Here is a 21,864-nt window from a genome sequence, read left to right as displayed (position 1 = left end):
TGCTGTGTCCACCAAACACAGTGTCAATGCACCTGTCTGTCTCTCTGGCTCTGTGAATATTAGGACAAAAAGTGCCGTATGAATATTGATTGCTTTTACGCAGCATACAGCATCCCTTTAAGCATGCAAAGCTTACAATGACTGAAACCAGATCAGGTTATTACAGAAGTGCTTCATGCTGTCAATGGAAAAGCAGATGAGGATGATGTTGCATCGCCACATACCTGCTGATGCTGGTCTGTCCTCCCACCAGCGTTTGATCTCCTCTGTGTCTCTCAGCCGTCTCACACGGCAGCGGCATCTTCTTCCTTCATCTCTTCTTTAATATCCATCTTGAGCTCTTCTCTCCGTGTTTCTCTATTGCTCAGCTTTTATGGTGGGAGTCTTCACCAGCCTATGGCTGGCCAGCGTGGTGTGTGTGTGTGTGAGTGGCTGTGTGTGTCTGTGTGTTTGAGTGTGTGTGCGGGTCCGCATGGCACAAACCAAGCTCATCTGATATTCATGTAAACCCCCACACCACCAGCGCACCCCCCTCTCCTCTTAAAGGTACAGTGAAACAATACACTGCACATGGGCTGAGCAGGTTCATGGACTGAACCATTGTGAGATTAAAGAAGGGGAGGATTCGGGAGGCTGCAAAAGAGAGAAAGAAATGCAGAAGAGGAATACTCATGCATGTATGAACTAGACGAGCTGATTTGCATGATAGAGGAACATTTTAATAAAGATACACTATAGGTCAACTATTATGAATTAATTTGTTAAATGCACAAAAAAATCTCAAAATTACATTATAAGATCTGGATTTCACGTGGGCACATTTATGTAAAAAAAATTACATATAAAAAAATATAACATTTTGAATTGCAGAATAACAGCATGAATTTCATATGTGCAAAAACTTTGGATCTGCACAGTTTTAGCATGAAAAAAACCCAAATTCAAATATTTCTCCAAATTTGGACTGTCAAAAGATTAAGCCTGATAAATTGCATACAAAATAAAAGTTTGTTTTTACTTAATATATGTGTGTGCACTGTGTGTAATTATTTTGTATATATAAATACATGCATGTATGTATTAAAGAAACTTTTGCATATATATATATAATTTTTTTTATTGAGATGTTGATATATTTTATATTATGTATATATATAAAAAAATATATACATACATAACAATTTTCTTAAATGTATACATGTATGTGTGTATTTTTATATATAATTACAAAATAATTACACACAATAAACACACAAATATATTATACAGATACAAACTTTTATTTTGTATGACAACCAATTTAACATTTACAAAAAAGGCCAAAATGTATGTGTATATATGTACTGAAATATATTTTGAAATACGTTTACAAAAAATGTATTTTTCACCAATATATTTTTTGGCCATTTTTGTATATTTAGAAATATATTTAAAAAATGTGTTATTGTCCAGGAAAAATATATATTTTGTCATATTAATTGTCAATATACAATATGTCATATTGTAAAATCAGAAATGTCTTTGTTGTCCCTGAAAAACATATCTTAATATATGAACGTTTAAACTAAATATATATTTTCAAATTCTAAAATATATTTAATTATTTATTTATTATATATTTAATTAATTATTACTATTACAAAATGTATTTTGCATATATTTAAAACATATTTTTGGCCAAAAATGCATATGGGATAGCAACTTATCACTAGTCAAATATGATGCAGCTAACAATTTTTTAAGTGTGAGGTTTTTGTTTGTGAAAAATTTGAAATTCATCTTAATTTTAACTGCTGAATTTATTTTTGTGATACCAAAATGGTGATGGCAAGGACTTGGGACGGGACAACCGTACCGTAACAGCACCTGAAATTCAATCCACATTGTCACCATGAACCCTCGGAGTCATGTGTCATCTGAGCTTCAGAAGTGAAAACTATTCCATTGAAATATAACATGAACCTCTCCTAAACAGCAGTGTTTTATACTACTGGGACATAAATAAAGGTATTGCATTATGTATTTAATGCAATATATCTCATCAAGGTAATGCTATAGATCTTGGGCTAACTGAATTTCAAGTTTATCATAGGAATGTGAGAATTATTTATTATTAAAACATTGACTTTTTGTGAGGTATTTAATTTTCCCAATCCCTAATCTGTTTTTTGCTCATCCAGCAGCTAAAACTCTTAGGTCTTGTGTGTTTTTCTCGATGTGTCCTAGTTTCTGGAATCATAGCTCACCTTGCAAACACAGCAGATTGGGTCTGCATTGCACGGACGTGCACTAAAACTGTATTTGTATTGTAAAGGTGTGTTAGAGAGGGATTAAGTTTTTATGAAAGTTTGGGAGTACAGTTCAGTCTTAAATTAATCATAACTCATTAATAACTAAGAGAGAAGGGACGGACGGAGTGTCTATGGTTGGTAAGATGAAGCTATGGCAAGATGATTGGGACATAAAGGAAAGCAGACACAAGAGTTAAAGTCGTCATAAAATCAAAATGTGCAACTCTTATTTTTATATGTAATAATATTGTAATGTTTATTATAAATGTGCATTTCATTATTTTTTATAAAAAATTCATGTATTCTCATCTTTAATCAAAAACGCTAATCTCCTTCCCTCCTCGGAACGACCTCTCTTTACTTCCTGTCACAAGGGAAGGGCTGCCAGAGACGTCGAAATCAAACGGTCCAATCAGTTCTCGTTGGACTGAAATCCTCCACTGTGATTGGACAGCCGAGTGAGAAGTGACATTGATGAGCTAAGCATTACACTCAAAGTTGAACATTTTTCAACTCTCAGCACTGACATAACCCGCCGGCAGCTGGCATTTTTGAAAAGTGCACCGCTAAGGGGGTGTGCACACCAAGACGTTTAAGCGCGGGGTGTGTTTTTAGTGGTTTCAAATGGAAGCTTTTTAATTTGCATTTTTTCCATACTTAGCCCTGAGCGCCCAGAGTTGAAAAATTTTCAACTTTGAGTAAAAGCGCCGAGCTCGTCAATGTCACTTTTCACTCAGCCATCCAATCACAGTGGATAAGAGACCAGACAAATATCACAACAACAAAAAAACGGTGCATTGTTCAACGACTGATAAACAAAGCAGATGTATCATAACAATTAAAGCGCTCGGCTGAAATAAAGCTAGCAAGCGCCTACATTCGGCATCCACCTGGCGTTTCAGACGCATTTAAATGCTTCGGTGTACACAGCCCCTTAAACTTGAATACCATCCAAGGACTAATTAGCAAGTCAAAGTGGATATAAAAAATATTTTTTCAAACTGTTGAATATTTAACAGTCCACCTTGAATATTAAAGGCATAATCACCATGGCAACTATGATGTAGCGACATGAAATGGATGTATGAGTGATCTTAATGTAAATGAAGTATACCAGAAGCACCCTCTTGTCTTCAATAGTAGCTCTGCTCATAGAAAAGTCCATAAAGCAAAGCAAATACACTCTTTAAAATTAAAACTATGATGCCATAGACTTAAGGAACCATTTTGGGTTCCACAAAGAACCTTTTTAGTCAGAGAACCATTTTTTCTTACATTTTTATATTTCAAAGAACCTTTGGTGAATCAGAAAGCTTCCTTAGATGTTAAAGGTTCATTAGGGAACAAAAATGTTTTTTCCATGGCAATATGGAACAACTATACAATAAATTAAACCACAGATATAAACAAACTGGCTTTAATTATTTGTGTCATGTATATGCACACATAAGTTAAACATCATAATTTGTCGCTACATTGAAAGTGCGCTCTATACCCTCATAGGTTCATATGCATTTGCACATAACTTTAATAAATGTAACCAGCATTATTATTTAAGGACCAGCCTGTAAGCTATTCAAAGCATCAGTACGACACCTAGTGGTTGAAGCGACAGTAGAAAACTCCTTCAGCTGCATAGTTTCAAAACATACTGGGATCTGGACAGAAGTACAAAAAGTTTGTAAACAAAGAAATAATAAACATTATGGGTTGGACTTACATATACCTCCTACATATTATAAAAAATAAATAATTGACGTACTCAAGCATGAAGCCATTTTACGGCTTGCTCTCGAGGTATATATTGTAAAAAACTTCAGAATGTCCTGACATTCTCTAGGATTCGAGAACTTTAAAAGGTCCGGTGATTTGTGTGAGGTCATTTTAGGGCAAAGGTCAAAGTACAAAGTCAAAGTTTGAGGTTTAGAGTGCAATGCAGGTGCAGGGGTGTTTCAGACACACAGGTAAAATGCCACGGTTAATCTGGTGAAACTCGACCAACTGCAGAAGATCCGTGAAGAGCGTGACACCGTCATCCATAGTGTAGTACTGCCGCAGCCCCTGTACCAACTATAGAGAGAAAGGGAATGGGAAAAAAACAAGATAAAAGTAGTGCATATAGACCTGTTAAACACAGCAGATATGTACCGAAACATGAATCAAGCACTTACAGGAATGATGAGGTAGTGTTTTGTCTTCAGTTTGTGACACAAGGACAACACAAAGCACTGCATGTGCTGCTGACTGTCACGAATCAGAAACATCCTGTAGAGAATATATAATATTAATATACATTTCGACAATAAAAATACACATTGCAATACACCTAAAAAAACATACCCGTCGACTTGCCCCTGTTCCTCCAAAAGTTTTTGAGCTTCGTTACGAGACACACCCCCATGAAACCACGGCTGAGCTCGATGAACTGCTGTGGATATACATAAATGTATAATGTTATATCACTTGGATAAAAGTGTTTGACAAATGCATAATGTAAATGTGCTGAAGGGTACTCACGAGAATGCTCGCGGGAGACGCGCGACCCCGGACTCGTGCTGTTCTGTAAACTATAACGGAGAGCCTCTCGCTTCTGAAATACAATAAACACCTCATTAGAAAACATTGAGTGATCACATGATTTTCTCAAATAGGTATTTACTAAACTAAAAGATTTCCTCACCCTCCAGTTGTGTCCCTCCTCCTGCTCAGCACTTTGGGCCTCATGTGGGTTCTGGATCACCCGTCCACTGTTCCCTGAAAAGTCCATAGCAACCATCGACTCATCTCTGTCTGTGAACTGATGAGAACAGAAGCCCATTAATGTCACTATTAGGACGGTTTCACATTTGGTGCGATTGCCTGGTCCGAACCCGAGTTCGATTGCTTCCCCCTCCCCATGCCCCCCATGGACTGTGTTCACATATTATTTTTGCATCCGAACCGCGGTACGCTTGCATCATCAAGCTGCAGCCGGCACGTTCTCATGTTGCTTGGCAACCGCTGTAAACGAGAAGACAACAAGCGTGATTGACGAACTCCAAGCAGAGAGATGATTTCTGAATACCTCCGCAAAAATTTACGTCTGCGGACAGACCGTTGTCATCGAAACGACTTTAGTATGTTTGGGCCAGATAGACGCAAGTGCGTTTCTGTATTATTTATTTGAAAACAAAACCAAAGGTTTAAAAAAATAAGAACAAAAGTCAAGCAAGAATTCTATGCATTTGGTTGTCAAGGTAAGTGCACGCACACAAACACACACACACGTCTGTTTTGGTGGGACATTCCATATAATACGTAATTAACAGTGGTTCACTTCCGCAATTTGGTGCAATTGCGCCCACATTAGCAGCGAACCGATCTGGAGTTCACATGAACCGGACCCCAGACCACCCTTTTCAAGCGGACTCGAGTACGAACCGCGGGTGCGCACCAGAGTTCGCAAGACAGCGTTCACATCATCCAAATGTACCGAAATCTGATGTCAATCGAACCCGGGTGTGCACCAAAAGTGCTAATGTGAAAACGCCCTTACACACAGGACACCAAAGCATCTGCACATTGGTGATGCAAACAAACGATGCTAGAGTTTTTGCGCAAATACATTTCTTAGAGGCGCGCGTGAAATTTGCGTCATTCCTAAAAGGTCAGTTCTGTTAAAGGGATAGTTCACCCAAAAATGAAAATAATGTCATTAATGACTCACCCTCATGTCGTTCCAAACTTGTAACACCTTCGTTCATCTTCGAAACACAGTTTAAGATGTTTTATATTTAGTCCGAGAGCTTGTTGACCCTTCATTGAAAATCTACGTACGGTATACTGTCCATGTCCAGAAAGGTAATAAAAACATCATCAAAGTAGTCCATGTGACATCAGTGGGTCAGTTAGAATGTGTTGAAGCATCGAAAAAAAAATTTTGGTCTAAAAATAACAAAAATTTCGACTTTATTGTCTTCTCTTCCACGTCTGTTGTGAAGCGCATGCGCGAGACTAAAGTCATGTGACTGCAGTGGCACGTCTGACGTGTTATATGGTGCGCCCCAGCTGTTTTTTTTTTTGTGCGCCCGGGCTTCGTTTACAGTCTGAGGGTTTGAAAAAAAATAAAACTTCGCAAACATGTCTGAGGATAACCTGTCATCCGCATCATTGCAGTCATGTGACTTTAGCCTTGCGCATGTGCTTCACAACAAACGCGAAAGAGAAGACAATGCTGAATAAAATAAATAAATATTTTTCGGCCAAAATGTATTTTCGATGCTTTAACACATTCTAACTGACCCACTGATGTCACATGGACTACTTTGATGATGTTTTTATTACCTTTCTGGACATGGACAGTATACCGTACGTAGATTTTCAATGAAGGGTCAACAAGCTCTCGGACTAAATATAAAACTTCGGAACACAGTTTAAGATAATGAACGGAGGTCTTACGAGTTTGGAACGACATGAGGGTGAGTCATTAAAGACAACATTTTCATTTTTGGGTGAACTATCCCTTTAAAGAAAAAAGCTACCCACAAGAACAGCTCATCACACACAACTATGGACATGTTCAACTAACGTTTGACAACCAGACAATCGCTAAATACCTAAAGGCACAATATGTAATTTTCACCACTAGAGGTCACTAAACAACAACAGTGGTGTAGTTTGATGACGCTGTAAAAGAGTGTGGAATGATGGGAGTTGTAGTCTTTACCTTCACTATCGTTAGGAATCGATCTGACAGGACTCATAAATCATGTTCAGTTTTATAACCCTTACAATTTCCCCTGGCAGACATGAACAGAGGCGTAAAGGGTGTTTCACACGAAACACGGCAGAATCGCAGCACGGCTACAGTTTTCTCGTATAATGAAAGCGTTTTGTGCAGCATTTAGTGCAAATATGTTTATCTTCAACGGTGCCTGTCGTGAAGAGCCGTGTCCACGGAAGGGGCAGGATTTTGGGTGCACAAACAAGGCGTGTGGACCAACTCCTCTTCAACTCTGTAACCGCCCCCATTTTTCCGCACGTCTCCTATTGAAAATTAACTAGACACTCGCAACTTCCGTGTACCGTGTAAAACGCCCATAATGCGAATTCTCTGGATACAAGTATTTGGATAATGCAAGTACACATGTGATTTCTGGATATTTTCATGCAAAAATAATACATAATGTGCCTTTAATTTTGGCGACTTCATGAGTTTACTTTACCTTGGATTCTGGGCGTGATGGTTTGTTCACATTAAATCCGGATAGGGCGATCTGGTAATTGCACTGGAGCTTTTTCCCATGCTAAAACATACACAGACATGCATGCTTACAAACACTATTCTCTATTACTGCGTCTGATCGGTACATGCAAATTAAGTTTGTGTATGACGAACCTTAAACAATCTGAAGGCCGTGATCCAGCACGTCCGACTCGATTCGCTGTCAGCACACATCAGCTTCAGATCCTGAGAGCGAAACCTGTCTTTCGAGCCCTAACACACACACACACAAACCACTGTTGAGGACTGCATGTTATTTTTTATTAAAAAAATTAATCTAAGCATCCTGTCGCTATTGCTATTGGTTACCTTCACGCAGAAGACGTGCTCGCTCGGTGCGCCATAAAGTTTACGCCCATTAAACACTGTAAACACGTTCAGATCCTCCAAATCTGCGATGAATTGCAAGTGTCGAGGTTCCTACAAATAGACATGACACACAATTTATAAACAAGTGTGATTAAAGTCTTACATTATACAGGTAGCAGAGCTATACATGTGTACAATATGGCACCTTTGATTGGCCTTTACTGGAGCAGTACAATCCAGACCGCCGTAAGAAACAGTAAAGTCTCTTCCAGGATTTCTTTCCACCTTCTTTCACATGCAGATACCCTTGGATTTCTGGACATGAGCCACTCTTTACCATATTCTACATGGAGAGAAAAAATGAGAGATACAGGTTTAGTTAAGCAACCTTGGTTGTAGAAGTACAGTACCTTTTCCATATATTGAACAGAACGGGATTAATGCACGTGTTTCACCTTATCCACAAATGCACATCTCCCTTTTTACATGCGCAAAATTATGATATTTGAATACAAAATAAAACATTTGTATTTGTACATTTGTACAAATCGATACACGTTCATTCAAATTCTGAATTTCACATATTCAAATCTTAAGACATTTGTTCGTGGATAATAAAATACATTTGTAACATGCATCCAGTTCACAGATAACTGTGCATGTATTTGTTAATAATTTCTTTCCATACCAAAACCTCTCTTCATCTCTTACCCCGCCATTGACAAGTTATCTCGTCAATTAAGAGAAAATGCTTCCCTGCCAATGACGAGTTTTTCCGGCAATCCGTATTTCCGCAGTTATTCACCAGATGGCGCTCTTACCCAACTTATAAATCCCAGAAGCAACCCCTCAGGTCAAACAGTTCAAACTTAGTGTATGTTTTAAACATCGCTCTGAATCTGATCTCTAACAATAGTCCTTTACAAAAATGCAATTAACATTTTGTATTTTTGAACAAACCTTATATCTGAGAGGTAATAAAGAGAGAACTAATGAAGGTAGGATGAAACTGTTTTTTTTTATCAAAGGCTCTGTTCTTTTATTTGATATATTCTGTTTATATATTTAAAGAACAACATTTTCTGGAAGGCATTAAACTTTTGTGAAAAATGCTGGTGCTGACTAGCAACTTTTTAAAAATGCTGGCGGGGAAAGTGTTAATTGGTTTTAAAACCTTCCTACCTGCACAAGCTCCGCTGATGTCATTCCTTTAGTGACATCAGCACTGTCAGAGATCATGTGTTCGGGGAAAAACAGCTGGATGACATGGAAAAGACAACAGAAAATACATTAAAACTAAAAAAAATCTTTCAAGGTAAAGTGTGTAATGTGTTTAATAAGTCTAAAACATGTCTGAATCCTTCATGCAAACCAAAGGAGAGGTTTCATACCACAGGTTTTTTGAAGAACTCATACTTGGCATAATTCTTGCGAAAGATCAGCTTTGTGTCACCGTCTGGTGGCCAGGAAGACTGGACCTGTACCACACACTCGTGATCTTCCAAACAACGCTCTGGAAAAACACAAATGCGCACACATGCAAGTTAGTATGCAAATGGGCCTTATAAACAAACAGTATAAAGATAATGACTAAAAAATCCTGTTACAAAATGTCTTAAAATGTTACCACATTAAAACATGGTATGCAAAACAATACTTTAAATGTATGCATTTGGCAGACCCTTTTATCAAAGAGCCTTACAGTGCATTCAAGGTATACAATTTACCTGTATATGTGTTTCCTATCAAATTGAAATTCTATAAATGTAACCAATGATTTTGTTCATATTAAATTGTATTTAAATATGCATTTTTAATCATATATAAATTTATGGGTATAGTGCACAAAATCAGTGTTCACTAAATACTTTCCTAGATATTTTGCAGATTGTTTCTGCAACAATCTGAATCAGCAATTGACCTGCTATCATTTCTAAAAAAAAAAAGTGGGACCTATAATACTTAAATTATATTTCTAGATCAAAAAAATTGGCACACTTGAGTTCACTTATATTAGTTTCATATCAAAAAATCTTACCCAGACCCAAAGCAGAATGATGCTCTGTGAGAGCCCAGGTATCCTCATCCATACAGTGTGCCGTCTGAGCCAGCATATGACACACATCACGTGCGGTTGCAGTCGAAGACACAAGGATCGAACGACTGTGTGCGCCATCCCCATATACCTTCACAACCTATACACACACAAAATATCAGACACAAACTCAAAGAAGGTCATCTGCAAATAAATAAAGATGTGCATGTGATTTTTCTGCTCTTAAGTTAATAACTTTTTAGGATTACCAAGAAACTCATATATAAGTGCGATTGCGCACACAAAGCTTTTTATTATTGGGCACAGAAATATAGACAATTTAAGATGCACACAAAAGAAACTTGTGTGTTTCATGAGGTCATGAACTGTTTGTGTGGAAAAAGGTTGTTGTGTAGTACTATTGACTTGACTATAAACTTAACGCCCTGTGATGTCTTTGTGTACACACGCATGCAAACATCAGCTTGTTTTTCCCTAGAGGCAGGCATGTCATGTGCCTGTCACCTATTGTGACTATTAAGAACAGATAACGCCACGGGTAGCGTGCTGACAGTTTGTCAAAGATTAACTGCCACGCAGACAATAAACCATCCAGTCAGTCTTACATGCGAGCTGCTTTCAGTCGGTTCGTCCCTGCTGCTGAGAGACGCGTTCAGCACGGGCGAGTGTGTCGGACAGCATAGTTCTGGAAACGGATTGGGAATCACTGGAGCGGAGAATGCACGGAAATCCCCTCTAGACCTGATGGTGAAAAACAAATGGGGAAAAAAGTATAATTTAAAATATTGGAAATACTAGAAAATACAGAATATATCTAACAGGAAAGATTTTGTGATACGGGACATGGTCATAAGTCGCACAGGTTTAATTGTAGCAATAGCCAACAATACATTGTATGGGACAAAATTATCGATTTGTTTATACCAGAAATCAGGACATCAAAGGATTACATCACTTTCATAAAAAGAAATTCTGATAATTTACCATCCCCATGTCATCCAAGATGTTTATGTGTTTCTTTGTTCAGTCGAAAAGAAATTACGTTTTTTGAGGAAAACATTCCAGGATTTTTCTCCATATAGTGAACTTTAGTGGACCTCAACGTTTACAGTTTCAATGCAGTTTAAAATGGCTTTAAATTATCCCAAATTTTTACATTAAAACCACAACTTTTCGTCTTGCACTAGCCATGTGACATGTCAGTGTGACCTTATGTATTACGTAACCACATCAAAATGTCATGCATGACGTATGCGAAACTACCGCTCCATTGTTTTCAAGTGTGGAGAAAGAGGACCGTTCCGACGTTGTTGTATATGACATAATACTAATTAAGGTCTTTAAGTCAGTTTATTGTTTAAAATTGTCCGCAAGTGTGTGTTTCAAATATGTAACACTTGACCTTTTGACGTGATAATGTAACAGGTAAGGTTGCGCTTGCCGCGTCACACGGCTAGTGGAAGATGAGAAGTTTTGGTTTAAAATTACATATTATTTTTATTTTAGTTGTGAAAATGACAATCGTTTCACTAGATAAGACCTTTATTCCTCAGTTGGGATCGTTTAAAGCCCTTTGAAGCTGCACTGAAACCAGTGGCGGTGTGAAAAAAATGTTTTTGTCAAAATACGTGAGTGCTGCATACGCACCGAAAGCGTTTATGATCAAAGAGACGCTCACGTCTTGCAAGACACTAACTTAACACTAAATTCTGATTACACATGAGAATAAACCCTTATGAAGCGTCTGTAGCAGGCACGTATTTTGACATGACACGCAATGCACGTGGAGATTTTTAGATTATCATTATCAAAAATTTTCATTACCGCAACATGATATTACATTAAATATATGCATTTACAAACTCATGTTTCGGTAATGAGAACTAGAAAGTTGTCTAGGTACTATGACAAACAAAATTTCAACTTTTATTTAAAAAAAAATAAGAACTGCTTACCTGGTAGCCATCTTGAGTGTCACAGTCAATTATGTCCCTTCCAACTATTTTTTTTTTTAAATGTTAGTTCCTTGAGGGCTTAAACAATGATTGAAAATTGTTGCGGAGGATGAGAAAATTGGTCATGGGCACATTTATATTCCTTATTATTGTGTCTACATTTACCAATGATAACCAAATACCACATGTTTCTTTACTGTAGATGTTTATAGTATAACATGCACTGAAGCTTCTTTTTTTTATTAGTTAATAATAAATATTTCCATTTCAAAGAACACAAATCCAGTCATGGACACGTTGTGGTAATGAAATTTTTCCCCTTAAATGTGGAAAAAACAACAAAATTGGTTTGTATGATTCCATTTAAAATCATGTGCAAAATAGTACAAAAAGAGATGTTTGTAACTGTATGCTTCTTATTTTGATAGCATTTACTTTTTTCATCAAAATCTTTCATGACACCTCATAAGTCTAATTTCGCGAGAATCACCCACATGGGTTCACATGACGCACAGAACACATATTTTGACATCACAAGCCACAGACATGATGTTTTGATGAGTTTCGCATTCGTGCCTCCTCAAAAAAGAAGTCACGAGCCGCCACTGATTGAAACTGCAATTTTAAATTGCATTGATACTGTAAAAATCCTGTATTGTTTTCCTCAAAAAAACAATTTTTTTTCAACTAAACAAAGAAAGACATAAATATCTTGGATGACATGATGTTGAGTAAATTATCAGAATATTCCTTTAAGTAAACATTCTGTTCCATGAAGATATTTTGTTAAATTCCTACTGTAAATGTATAAAAAATATTTATCATTGGTAATATGTGTTGCTAAGGACCTCACTTGCACAACTTTAAAATTAGATTTTCTCAAAATGTAGATTTTTGAACCCTCAAATTTTCAAATATTGTCCGTTCCTAACATGAATCATGTTCAGTTACCCATATGTGTTTCTGATGGTCAGAGGGAGAGATCGAGGCGTTGACATCTGAAGGTTCTGGGATGAAGAACAGCCGACCGATAGAGAATTTCTTCTAGACATAATCTTGACCGGTGACCCACTAAAAACTTCCACATCTGGCCTGCAGCCTTTAACCTCCATTACTGGATAACAAAGGAGGATAACATTACGTTGACAAACATTAGTACTGTAAAAACATTTGGCCACCTACACATACATGATTCATGCACTAAAATATTTCCTACTCTGAGCATGTCATAACAATATTCAAAATTTGCACTCGCCCTTCCCAAAATAGGTCTTTGCTCGAGAAGCAACACAGCAGAACCTGCTTTTCAGCCGGATTAATGATGTGTGCTAAATCTGCACATGTTATTCACACCTATTGTTATTAATCTTTTACTCGCTATTGCCCAAGGAGTCGAAACTGTCGACTAGACATTACTGTTGTTGACTGCGTCTGGATGAATAGGTGAGAACTTGTGAACCAGGAAGCTGGCACTGAAACTCATCCGCATAAACACAGAAATATGCAAACAATAACAAACAAAAACAACATCGACACTTGTTGACAATTCTTAAAAAGTCTGTATGTTAACGACACAAAGGTTCAGTGAGGTTAAACAATTAAACTCGCTTAGTTTCTGTGCACTCTAGATATAATGGTAAACTAGGTGTAAGTCAACATTTAACCAGACAAACAAACACTGTTTTGCACCTGTCAAATTAAAGATGATGTCACTCTCAGGGAAATAAAGCTCTATTGTATCTGAACAAGGCTGAGAGCTCCGCTTACAAGAAATAACAAAGAAGTTAAACCACCAAGAACGCCCTTTTCATGTTGAAAGATACAACCGTGCACCAGAAACTAGTAAACTAACAATCCAGTGCTGCTCTAAACATCAACCCTAAAGTAATAACAATTTCATGACAGAAGTGGCGCGCAAATAGGATGGGGAAAATGAAAGCAAGAGGTTGCGCGTGTCAGCTCTTGTTTACCTTGGCTTTGGTTGCTTTATTACCTAAAGCTATTTTGAATACTTTGCAAGTTTTCAACATGAAAGCCACTGTACACAATATTTTAGAATAGCTTGTATTTATGCAGTTACTGAAACACAACCATGATAACCATGTAACACAACCATGACACTTATGGTTTTACTACAGGAGTACCACAGTTTAAAGGGATAGTTGACTCAAAAATTTTAAATTCTGTCTTTTTTTGAAACACAAAAGAAAATATTTTGATAAATGATGGTAAGATAAGCACACAGCTGATTGTAGCCATTGACTTCCATAGTAGGAAAAACAAATACCACGGAAGTCAATGGTCACAATCAGCTGTGTGCTTACCACTATTTATTAAAATATATTCTTTTGGGTTCATCAGAAAAAAAGAAATTCATACAGGCTAAGAACCACATGAAGATGAAAATGTTGACAGAATTTAAATTTTTGGGTGAGCTATCCCTTTAACTGTGACGTTTGTGGTAAAACCATAGCAACTACAAATTTACCATTGCATCACTACAGGATCATAGTTTAACCATGATATTTGTAGTAAAACTGTGGTAATACATTAACCAATCTGACAAAACATGGTTGGTACACGTTTACTATAATTAAACCATTGATTTTCATAAAGGTAAAATTAACCCTCTGTTTGCTAGAGAAAAACTACAGTGGTATAAGCACATTGTAAATACCAGATACCATTGTATTAACATTAAATAAACATTTAAATATAATAAATTCAAATAGTAAAAATACGTATGTTTTGGCAAATTCATTTAATTTGTATTACCACATTTTTCTACAAAAATCATAATTAAACTATAGTGGGACGATGGTAAATTTCTGGTTACTGTGGTTACACAACAAATACCATAGTTAAAGTGTGGTTACTGTAGTAAAATCATTGTTAATTTTCGTAAGGGTTTATGAAAGGAAATTAAAACTTACTTTAAACCTTATATGAACCCAGACAATCGTTTTTTAACATAAGTGATAAGAAAAAGGCTTCACAAGTTAAGTATCATCACTCGTAAAACACAATTGTTGTTAAAGTTTTGTCATGCGTTTACAAGATATAAAGACTCACCAGCTCGCGCTCTTTTGAGTTATTGTTCTTCGATAAGTCGGTATCGGTTATAAAAACATAAGCAGAAGCGTGCGACTGTTTGTCCGGTGTGTTATTTACTCTATCCAGCATGAGTAACATCGTCTTCACTAGTCTAACTTCCAGTTTCCAGAGTTTCGCTTGAAAACACCTCAGCGGTGGGCGGAGCTAACGCGTCTACAGGTGCGCGAGACGTAGCCTTGGTGAGTTCACGCATGCGCCTTGAGTTACAGAGTCTTATTTTGACACCTGTTTCTCAATAACTCAGACGTGTTTAACTACTCCTGTAGGCTATTTCTTTTAATAAACACTACAGATGATTTAAAGTTTTTTTTACAAAATAAAAACGTAGTATATCTGAATGTAAAACGTCGTATTAGGAAACGGCTAGCTGACATGTTTACTACAGTGAATGTAATTTAGGCTATGTCATGATTGGGGTATTTTGAAAGTCAATTCCAAGGACATAGGCTAAAAATGTAAGTCAACCAGTAAAACAAGTATGAAATAAAATTCTTCACGTGCTTTGACAAAGAAAATTTCCAATTAGAGAATTATATAAATAAAAATGAGAAAACAATACCCTGACATTTATGACAAACACCCTTGTTCTGGAAAGAACAACTTAACCTTTCAGTTCAAATCTGTCTTTATTATGTACTGTTGACTCTTGGCTAATGTATGTGTCACTGTGTCTTAGTTCACTTGTTTGCCCATAGGCTATTAATAAATTACAATATTGGATTAGTGTTTGAAGGACAGAGATCAAAAAACATCCCAATTTAGGGCAGTTTTGAACAAATGTATCCCCTCCAGAGAAATAGAAATCTATAAATGCCATTCAACTTTTGAATCTTAATTGTATAGTTACAGATGCATGACTCTTGTGACAACTAGTACCAGTTACCAACTCAAGACTCTGACAAGCATCAGTCTTGTTAGTAAAAATACATACCATTAATATATTAATATTAAACAATGGAAAATCTCATAATTAAACAAATTTTCTAATTGATATTCATTGTTAGTTTACTGTAAGGTGTACAAAAACAAAGATTCTTACAAAACTTCTACCCAGGATAATTATTTTTATTTATTTTATACATATAAACATAACTATTTTATGCAATTTTTTTTCTTAATTCTATGTTTACCTAAGATTAAAGCCACAGACTAATAGACAAAAATTTTGATCCATGTCAAAACTTCAGAATTTACAAAAATACTTATTTTTTACTTTTTCCCCAACTTTAAGGGTTTAGAAACAACAAATAAACATAACAGCAACACGTAATATTTGACGTTTTTAATTCAAATCAAATCCAACAATTTAATGGGGGAATGTTCAGCAGTCTGTGTTTGTGCTTGGGATCTGTGAGGCGGCTGGTTAGCTGGTAGTGTACAGCAGAAATTCTGCTCACAGGCTCCACTACCAACATCTGAACACATTCACAAATTAAAACAAATCTGAAAGCCGAAAATAAAACGGCACGATTTTCAAATGACTCAAAAGAACGATCAAGGATGATGGTGGTGGTGGTCGGGGTGTCTGGGTAAATTGATCCTGACCTGATACAGGTTACAATGTATTTTTTCTAAAGATACACAGGGCAGGCTTAATTTCAATTTAAAACACTACGTGATGGGTTATATACTCAGCATGCTCGTAATACTGAGGACAAGAGGATTAAGTTATTGCAAAGAACAGTTGATTTATATTAACCTTGGTTCTTTCTTTGCCATATGAAAACCATGCATGGTGCAGTATGCTGCGTCAGAACGAGTCATATTACAGTTTGTGAGGTGGAACGACAAGAGAGGTGTGTGTAAAAAAAGGCACGCCAGGGTCATTCCCAAACCAAGCAAACAGACAAGAGAAGCCTTCATACACACGAAAACACGATACATTCTTGCTGACGTGCATACTAAAGATAAACGCTTTACTATGCACACATGACACACACAAACACAGTCTTGAGTCAGCGATGCCCGATCCAAAATGAATGTAGGGAAGGAGGATGTAGGGTTCTTGAGTTCAGTCAAACTCTGAGTCAGTACTGTAGCTGTGTGTGACTCGCTCTCTCAAACACGCACACACACACAATCACATATCTACTCATTCATACAACGAACACACAGAAATTTGGAGGTGGCAGGCGAGCTCATTTCTGATTTTTCAACTGATTGGAGAGCCAGTCGAGCCCCTCATAAAGCCCATCGCCGCTGGTCGCGCAGGTGGCCTGGATGTACCAGTTACGATGACGGAGGGCGTGAAGTCCGAGTTTATCTGTAATCTCAGCTGCATTCATGGCATTGGGCAAGTCCTGTGAGAGAAAAATAAAACAAACACAATATGAAGAACTGATTCATTTATTATTTATGTATTATAGCCACTGATCTAACTGTATATTAATTTCTACAAATATGGCTTGCAATAAACCTCCATAACCAGCAGGTTAAAACCCACATCTTGCTACTTCTGACCAATAAACTTTCATCACCCTTCCAGTAATTTATGATTACTGAATAAGGATGTTTAATAATTTTTTTACTGAAAATTGCAACAGAGCAATGTCATGGCAAGAAAAGCTGACCACACATAAAAAAACAAAGACTAAACCCTAAAATCTATTACTTTCCATGCCTTAAAAATGTGTAATAATTACTATGTCCATGACTATGGGAAGTGTACAAACTAATGCTTAGAAGCACAAACAATGATACTTGCCTGTTTGTTTGCAAAAACCAATAGAACAGCATCACGCAACTCGTCTTCTGCCAACATCCTTGTCAGCTCCTCCCTGGCTTCATTAACTCGTTCTCTGTCATTACTATCCACTACGAAGATCAGACCTAATACAAGGAGACAGTAATAGTGAGAAAAACTCTATGCATGCATTCATTTAGCAGATGTTTTTATCCAAAGCGACTTACAAATGAGTATGCAACATTACAACCTTTAACAACATCACCATCATGAAATTCTAACATAAAACAGTACTACAATTCAAAGTCGCTAGTCCATATGAAAGCTGTTTACTCGACAACGATTGCAGCCATAAATTGGACTTTTTTATGTGGTTTGGCGGTTCGTTTACACAATGATTACTTTTTTGGGTCCTAACAAGGCAAACTTTTACAGTATAACGACAATTATAGTATAATGATTTGGGACGCACATTATTTTGATGACATCATGTGCATGTGTTAATTCGGTCTAAAGGCATGTGGGACTGTAACCAAAATAATGACACCCTACAGGACTGTTTGTGCTGCTCAAGAAGACACCAAGTTTATCACCAATTTTCCATACAAAATTTTGCCGTTTTATAGTCCAGGGTCACATAAACCTACTCAGACTAAATAAAACAGCTTGATGCGTTCGTCATATTGATTGTTTGTATTTGGGTGATAAAAACGGTTTGGTAAGATGAGAATTTTAAAAATCTTTAAAAAACTTGTTTTAAAAGCATGCATCAGGTATATTTCAATGCACACAGTGTATTTATGTTGATTTTATCCAATAAAAATTACATTTGCACCATTTTTATAAAAAGTTAAGACTGAATGGACCTAAAAATGTCCAATGGTGTAACCGCCAATTGCGCCAAATTATGAGAAATATTAAATATTTATCCACCTTGATGGCATGTAAGCGTAATCATCAAAAAAATTTAAATCATTTAAAATATAATTTTTAGTTATTTCTAAATGTAAATTTTTATGCGTTTTTGTAATATTTGTACGGACATATGCTAAAAACAGCTCTGTGTTCTAAATAATCTTTTACAAATTATGTAAAAATCATATTACACTAAACTAGATGATTATATTATATTCCACATTTTGTTATGAATATATTTATAGTTTCATGTAAAAATACTAGTTAGACCAATTGACCCAGACCAGTTACACCACATTGACATTTTTGCAATTATCCCCCAAAAATTCTTTCCAGAAATGTTAGACTTGTTCCTTAAAAAGAAAGGATTTATGCAAATAATCAGCAAATTTATTTTGAAAATTTAGCCCTTTTACATTTAACTGAACCATACGGACACAAAATATTTAACGTCACGTCATTGACCCATTAACCACAGAGTAGACAAACGCGTATATGCGCTAGGGCTGTGTTTCACCAATAATTTCCCGATACAATACGTATCCCGATACAAAGCTGCAATACAAAACCCATCACGGTACCATACAATATTGAATTGTTTTTGTTCAGAATTTTATAACATTATTATTATTATTTTATCATTATCGGTTTATTGTACATTAAATAAGGAGTGTTGTAACAGTTGTGTTTTTGCTACTTATGTATTAGCTCTCGCTCTCTACTCCTAGATACACATTTTATACCTGCAGCTCTTTGTCATGTTTCTTCCCAAATGTGTTAATGTATTATAAGAGAGAGGCTAATAAAGCAGCGTGCGCTTCATTGATTTTAAATGCACACAATAGCTTTATTATGGATTGCTTACGAGACGTGGTAGTCCTTTTTGTGCAACTATAACATCATGACTCAGTTTAGGATATCCATGCTAACTTAATGACTCGCCCTTTGCAGCAGTTTACGTTAAAATATCTGCATTTTTATATTGAACTCATCAATTTTAAATGAGCAATTAGGAAAGGTGTGCAGACGCATACCTGCGTGAGCCGGGCACGGAAAGTTCTACTCTACGTACTCTGCAGGTCACTTTTTATAAAGATCAACTGCCATTCATCATGCTACCTTCAAAAGTGCATTGGAATCGATACAGAAGGTGCTGTATTGATATACGCATCATCAGGAGTTCATGACGATGTATCGTCATATCGATATTTTGAACACAGCACTAATGTGCGCAGGCTTGTAGTCACCATTTACTGGCATGGCATACATCATAGAGCAGATTTTACAATCTTCATGGATCTGCGTAAACGTGGATCTTTTCACAGCGTTGTTGTGTATATGTGAAACTTTTCATAAACACAAAAGATACAACTTTTCTGTTTTTTACTGCAGAATTGTCAAGTAAACACAGCCTTAAACTGCAAAAACTTGAGCACAATTACTTCAGCTCATGTATGAAATGTGGTGGCAACTAAGGCTGTTTATTGTTTCCAATTTGGCAATGTTATTCAATTCTTCTTTATATGGATTCAATTAGATTTAATATCGATAAGTTATCAATATTTGATACCCAGCCCTAGTGACAACTGTAGCAATAAAATGCACTGAAAAAAATGACTTATATTTTCTAAATTCTTGATTGTTAGCATGACTTCTCATACCTTGAGTGTTCTGGAAGTAATGTCTCCAAAGAGGTCTGATTTTGTCTTGGCCACCGACATCCCAAACCGTGAAACTAATATTCTTATACTCTACCGTTTCTACGTTAAAACCTGCAAAACACATTAGATGAAAAAGGATGATTTCAATAGCAAGCCTGTGCCTACATACACAAATTCAACATTCACATCAGCACATATATTGTATGACTCAACTAAAGTACAGTCTGCTAAAATTAAAGTCAGCTAGTAATAATAAGAACAAAGACATTTTGTGCACCATGCAATACAAGTCAAGTGCATGTGAAATGTGTGTGTTCAGGGTGTGTGGCTGAGATACTGCACTAGCAAACTGTGAAAGACAAATAACAATGAAAACAGGTGAAGTCTTCATACGTACCAATAGTAGGAATGGTGGTAACGATTTCTCCCAGTTTCAGTTTGTACAGGATGGTCGTTTTACCAGCGGCATCAAGACCAACCATGAGAATTCTCATCTCCTTCTTCCCAAATAAACCCTTAAACAGGTTTGCAAACATGTTCCCCATGGTTCTCACTGCGAACGAGATAAAAGGCATGAAAGTTAAGGCAAGGTTTAAAATAAGTATGAAGTCTATATGATGTCTGAACAAATACAGATTGCCATAACTCATCAACAGTTTACTAGAGGTGAAATGTTAAATACAAGTTTATCAGGCTGAACACACTGTGGTGGATACAGTAGCAGACAGAGATTTCTAACTAACAAAATATCTAAGCTTTAAAGCAGTCTTCAATGACTTATTTTTAGATCTAAGCCAAATATAAGTCTAACTAAGTTGCTCTTAAAATAAAACTAGTGCGTTATTTTCATGTCAAAAAAATGTAATGCCATAAAACGTCTGTTATAATAACGTTTCAAAATACAGACTTGTCTCTACTGTTAATTACATATAATAAGCTGACATATCTCTTTAAACGTTTATAAAGTATAAAACACTTAATATATGACGTATTTCGGGCGGTTTTCTTTAAACAATCTGATTTTATTGCTTAACCATCTTTAGCAGATTAGCCAACTAGCCACACACAAGATATGAACAGCTAACTGACGCTTTAACTGACAAATTCGGACATTTAGAAATTAAGAAAGAAACTACTAAAGGTCTTAAAACAGTTGTCAACAAAGTAGGGATGTTTATCATGAAAAAAGTCAAATAAAATCACCTCTAAATGGGAACTTCTTGAGCTTTCTGTCTCCACTGCTTTAGCGCACCGCTGTCACTGCAAAATGGCGTATGTCGCAACTCAACGCACCGGCTTCACAAGCTCCGCCTACTGTTCTTAAATATCCAATCGTACAAGGAGAACCAAGCATAATCCCGCCCTCCGCGTGTAAGGTCCAATCAGGATGAAAGAAGGATCCGGGTGGATTTGGGAAATGAGGAAGTACTCACTTCCGATGTATTGACACGCCTTAGTTAGATTATTTGAGTCTTTGCGCACAATATATTAATAATATACCCTAGCTTAATTCAAGAAAAATGTAGTTATATGCTCTTATTCATTTTCAGCATTGTGCAACTTAAAAGGTGGAAAATCAGATATATTATATGACACATACGTAAAAAAACGTAATAA

General features: G+C 36.4%; 3 protein-coding genes across 6 annotated transcripts in view; all 3 read right to left on the bottom strand.

Moving 5' to 3' along the window:
* The window catches only part of srcin1b (SRC kinase signaling inhibitor 1b), a 55,271-nt gene extending 54,782 nt beyond the window's left edge, over positions 1-489 (bottom strand). For all 3 annotated transcript variants that reach the window (XM_065258713.1, XM_065258714.1, XM_065258716.1), the window contains exon 1: positions 225-489. The gene's annotated coding sequence lies outside the window, so the exon portion shown is untranslated. The remainder of the gene's footprint in view (positions 1-224) is intronic.
* Positions 490-3,692: 3,203 nt separating this feature from the next.
* grb7 (growth factor receptor bound protein 7) lies at positions 3,693-15,290 on the bottom strand. Of its 2 annotated transcripts, none has more exons than XM_065258711.2 (15): positions 14,947-15,290; positions 12,826-12,988; positions 10,525-10,660; positions 9,902-10,058; positions 9,255-9,376; positions 9,046-9,120; positions 8,069-8,206; positions 7,864-7,974; positions 7,669-7,767; positions 7,496-7,576; positions 4,972-5,088; positions 4,809-4,881; positions 4,632-4,716; positions 4,463-4,556; positions 3,693-4,361 (listed from the first exon to the last, which is right to left on the bottom strand). In XM_065258711.2, exons 2-15 carry the CDS (start codon positions 12,984-12,986, stop codon positions 4,215-4,217), a joined length of 1,596 nt encoding a protein of 531 aa, XP_065114783.1. In that variant the 5' UTR covers positions 12,987-12,988; positions 14,947-15,290; the 3' UTR covers positions 3,693-4,214. The 2 variants fall into 2 exon arrangements, with proteins under 2 accessions (XP_065114783.1, XP_065114782.1); XM_065258710.2 differs by having other exon boundaries at positions 4,632-4,719; positions 14,947-15,289.
* A 965-nt stretch (positions 15,291-16,255) lies between these two features.
* arf2b (ARF GTPase 2b) lies at positions 16,256-21,606 on the bottom strand. Its single transcript, XM_065258712.1, has 5 exons — positions 21,451-21,606; positions 20,645-20,800; positions 20,248-20,358; positions 17,693-17,817; positions 16,256-17,288 (listed from the first exon to the last, which is right to left on the bottom strand). Exons 2-5 carry the CDS (start codon positions 20,790-20,792, stop codon positions 17,127-17,129), a joined length of 546 nt encoding a protein of 181 aa, XP_065114784.1. The 5' UTR covers positions 20,793-20,800; positions 21,451-21,606; the 3' UTR covers positions 16,256-17,126.
* Positions 21,607-21,864: the final 258 nt, after the last annotated feature.

Source organism: Paramisgurnus dabryanus, chromosome 22 (assembly GCF_030506205.2).
Source record: "Paramisgurnus dabryanus chromosome 22, PD_genome_1.1, whole genome shotgun sequence".
Taxonomy (NCBI): Eukaryota; Metazoa; Chordata; class Actinopteri; order Cypriniformes; family Cobitidae; genus Paramisgurnus; species Paramisgurnus dabryanus.
The sequence above is the reverse complement of the archived record's forward strand: the minus strand, read 5'-3'. Positions and strand labels throughout refer to the sequence as shown.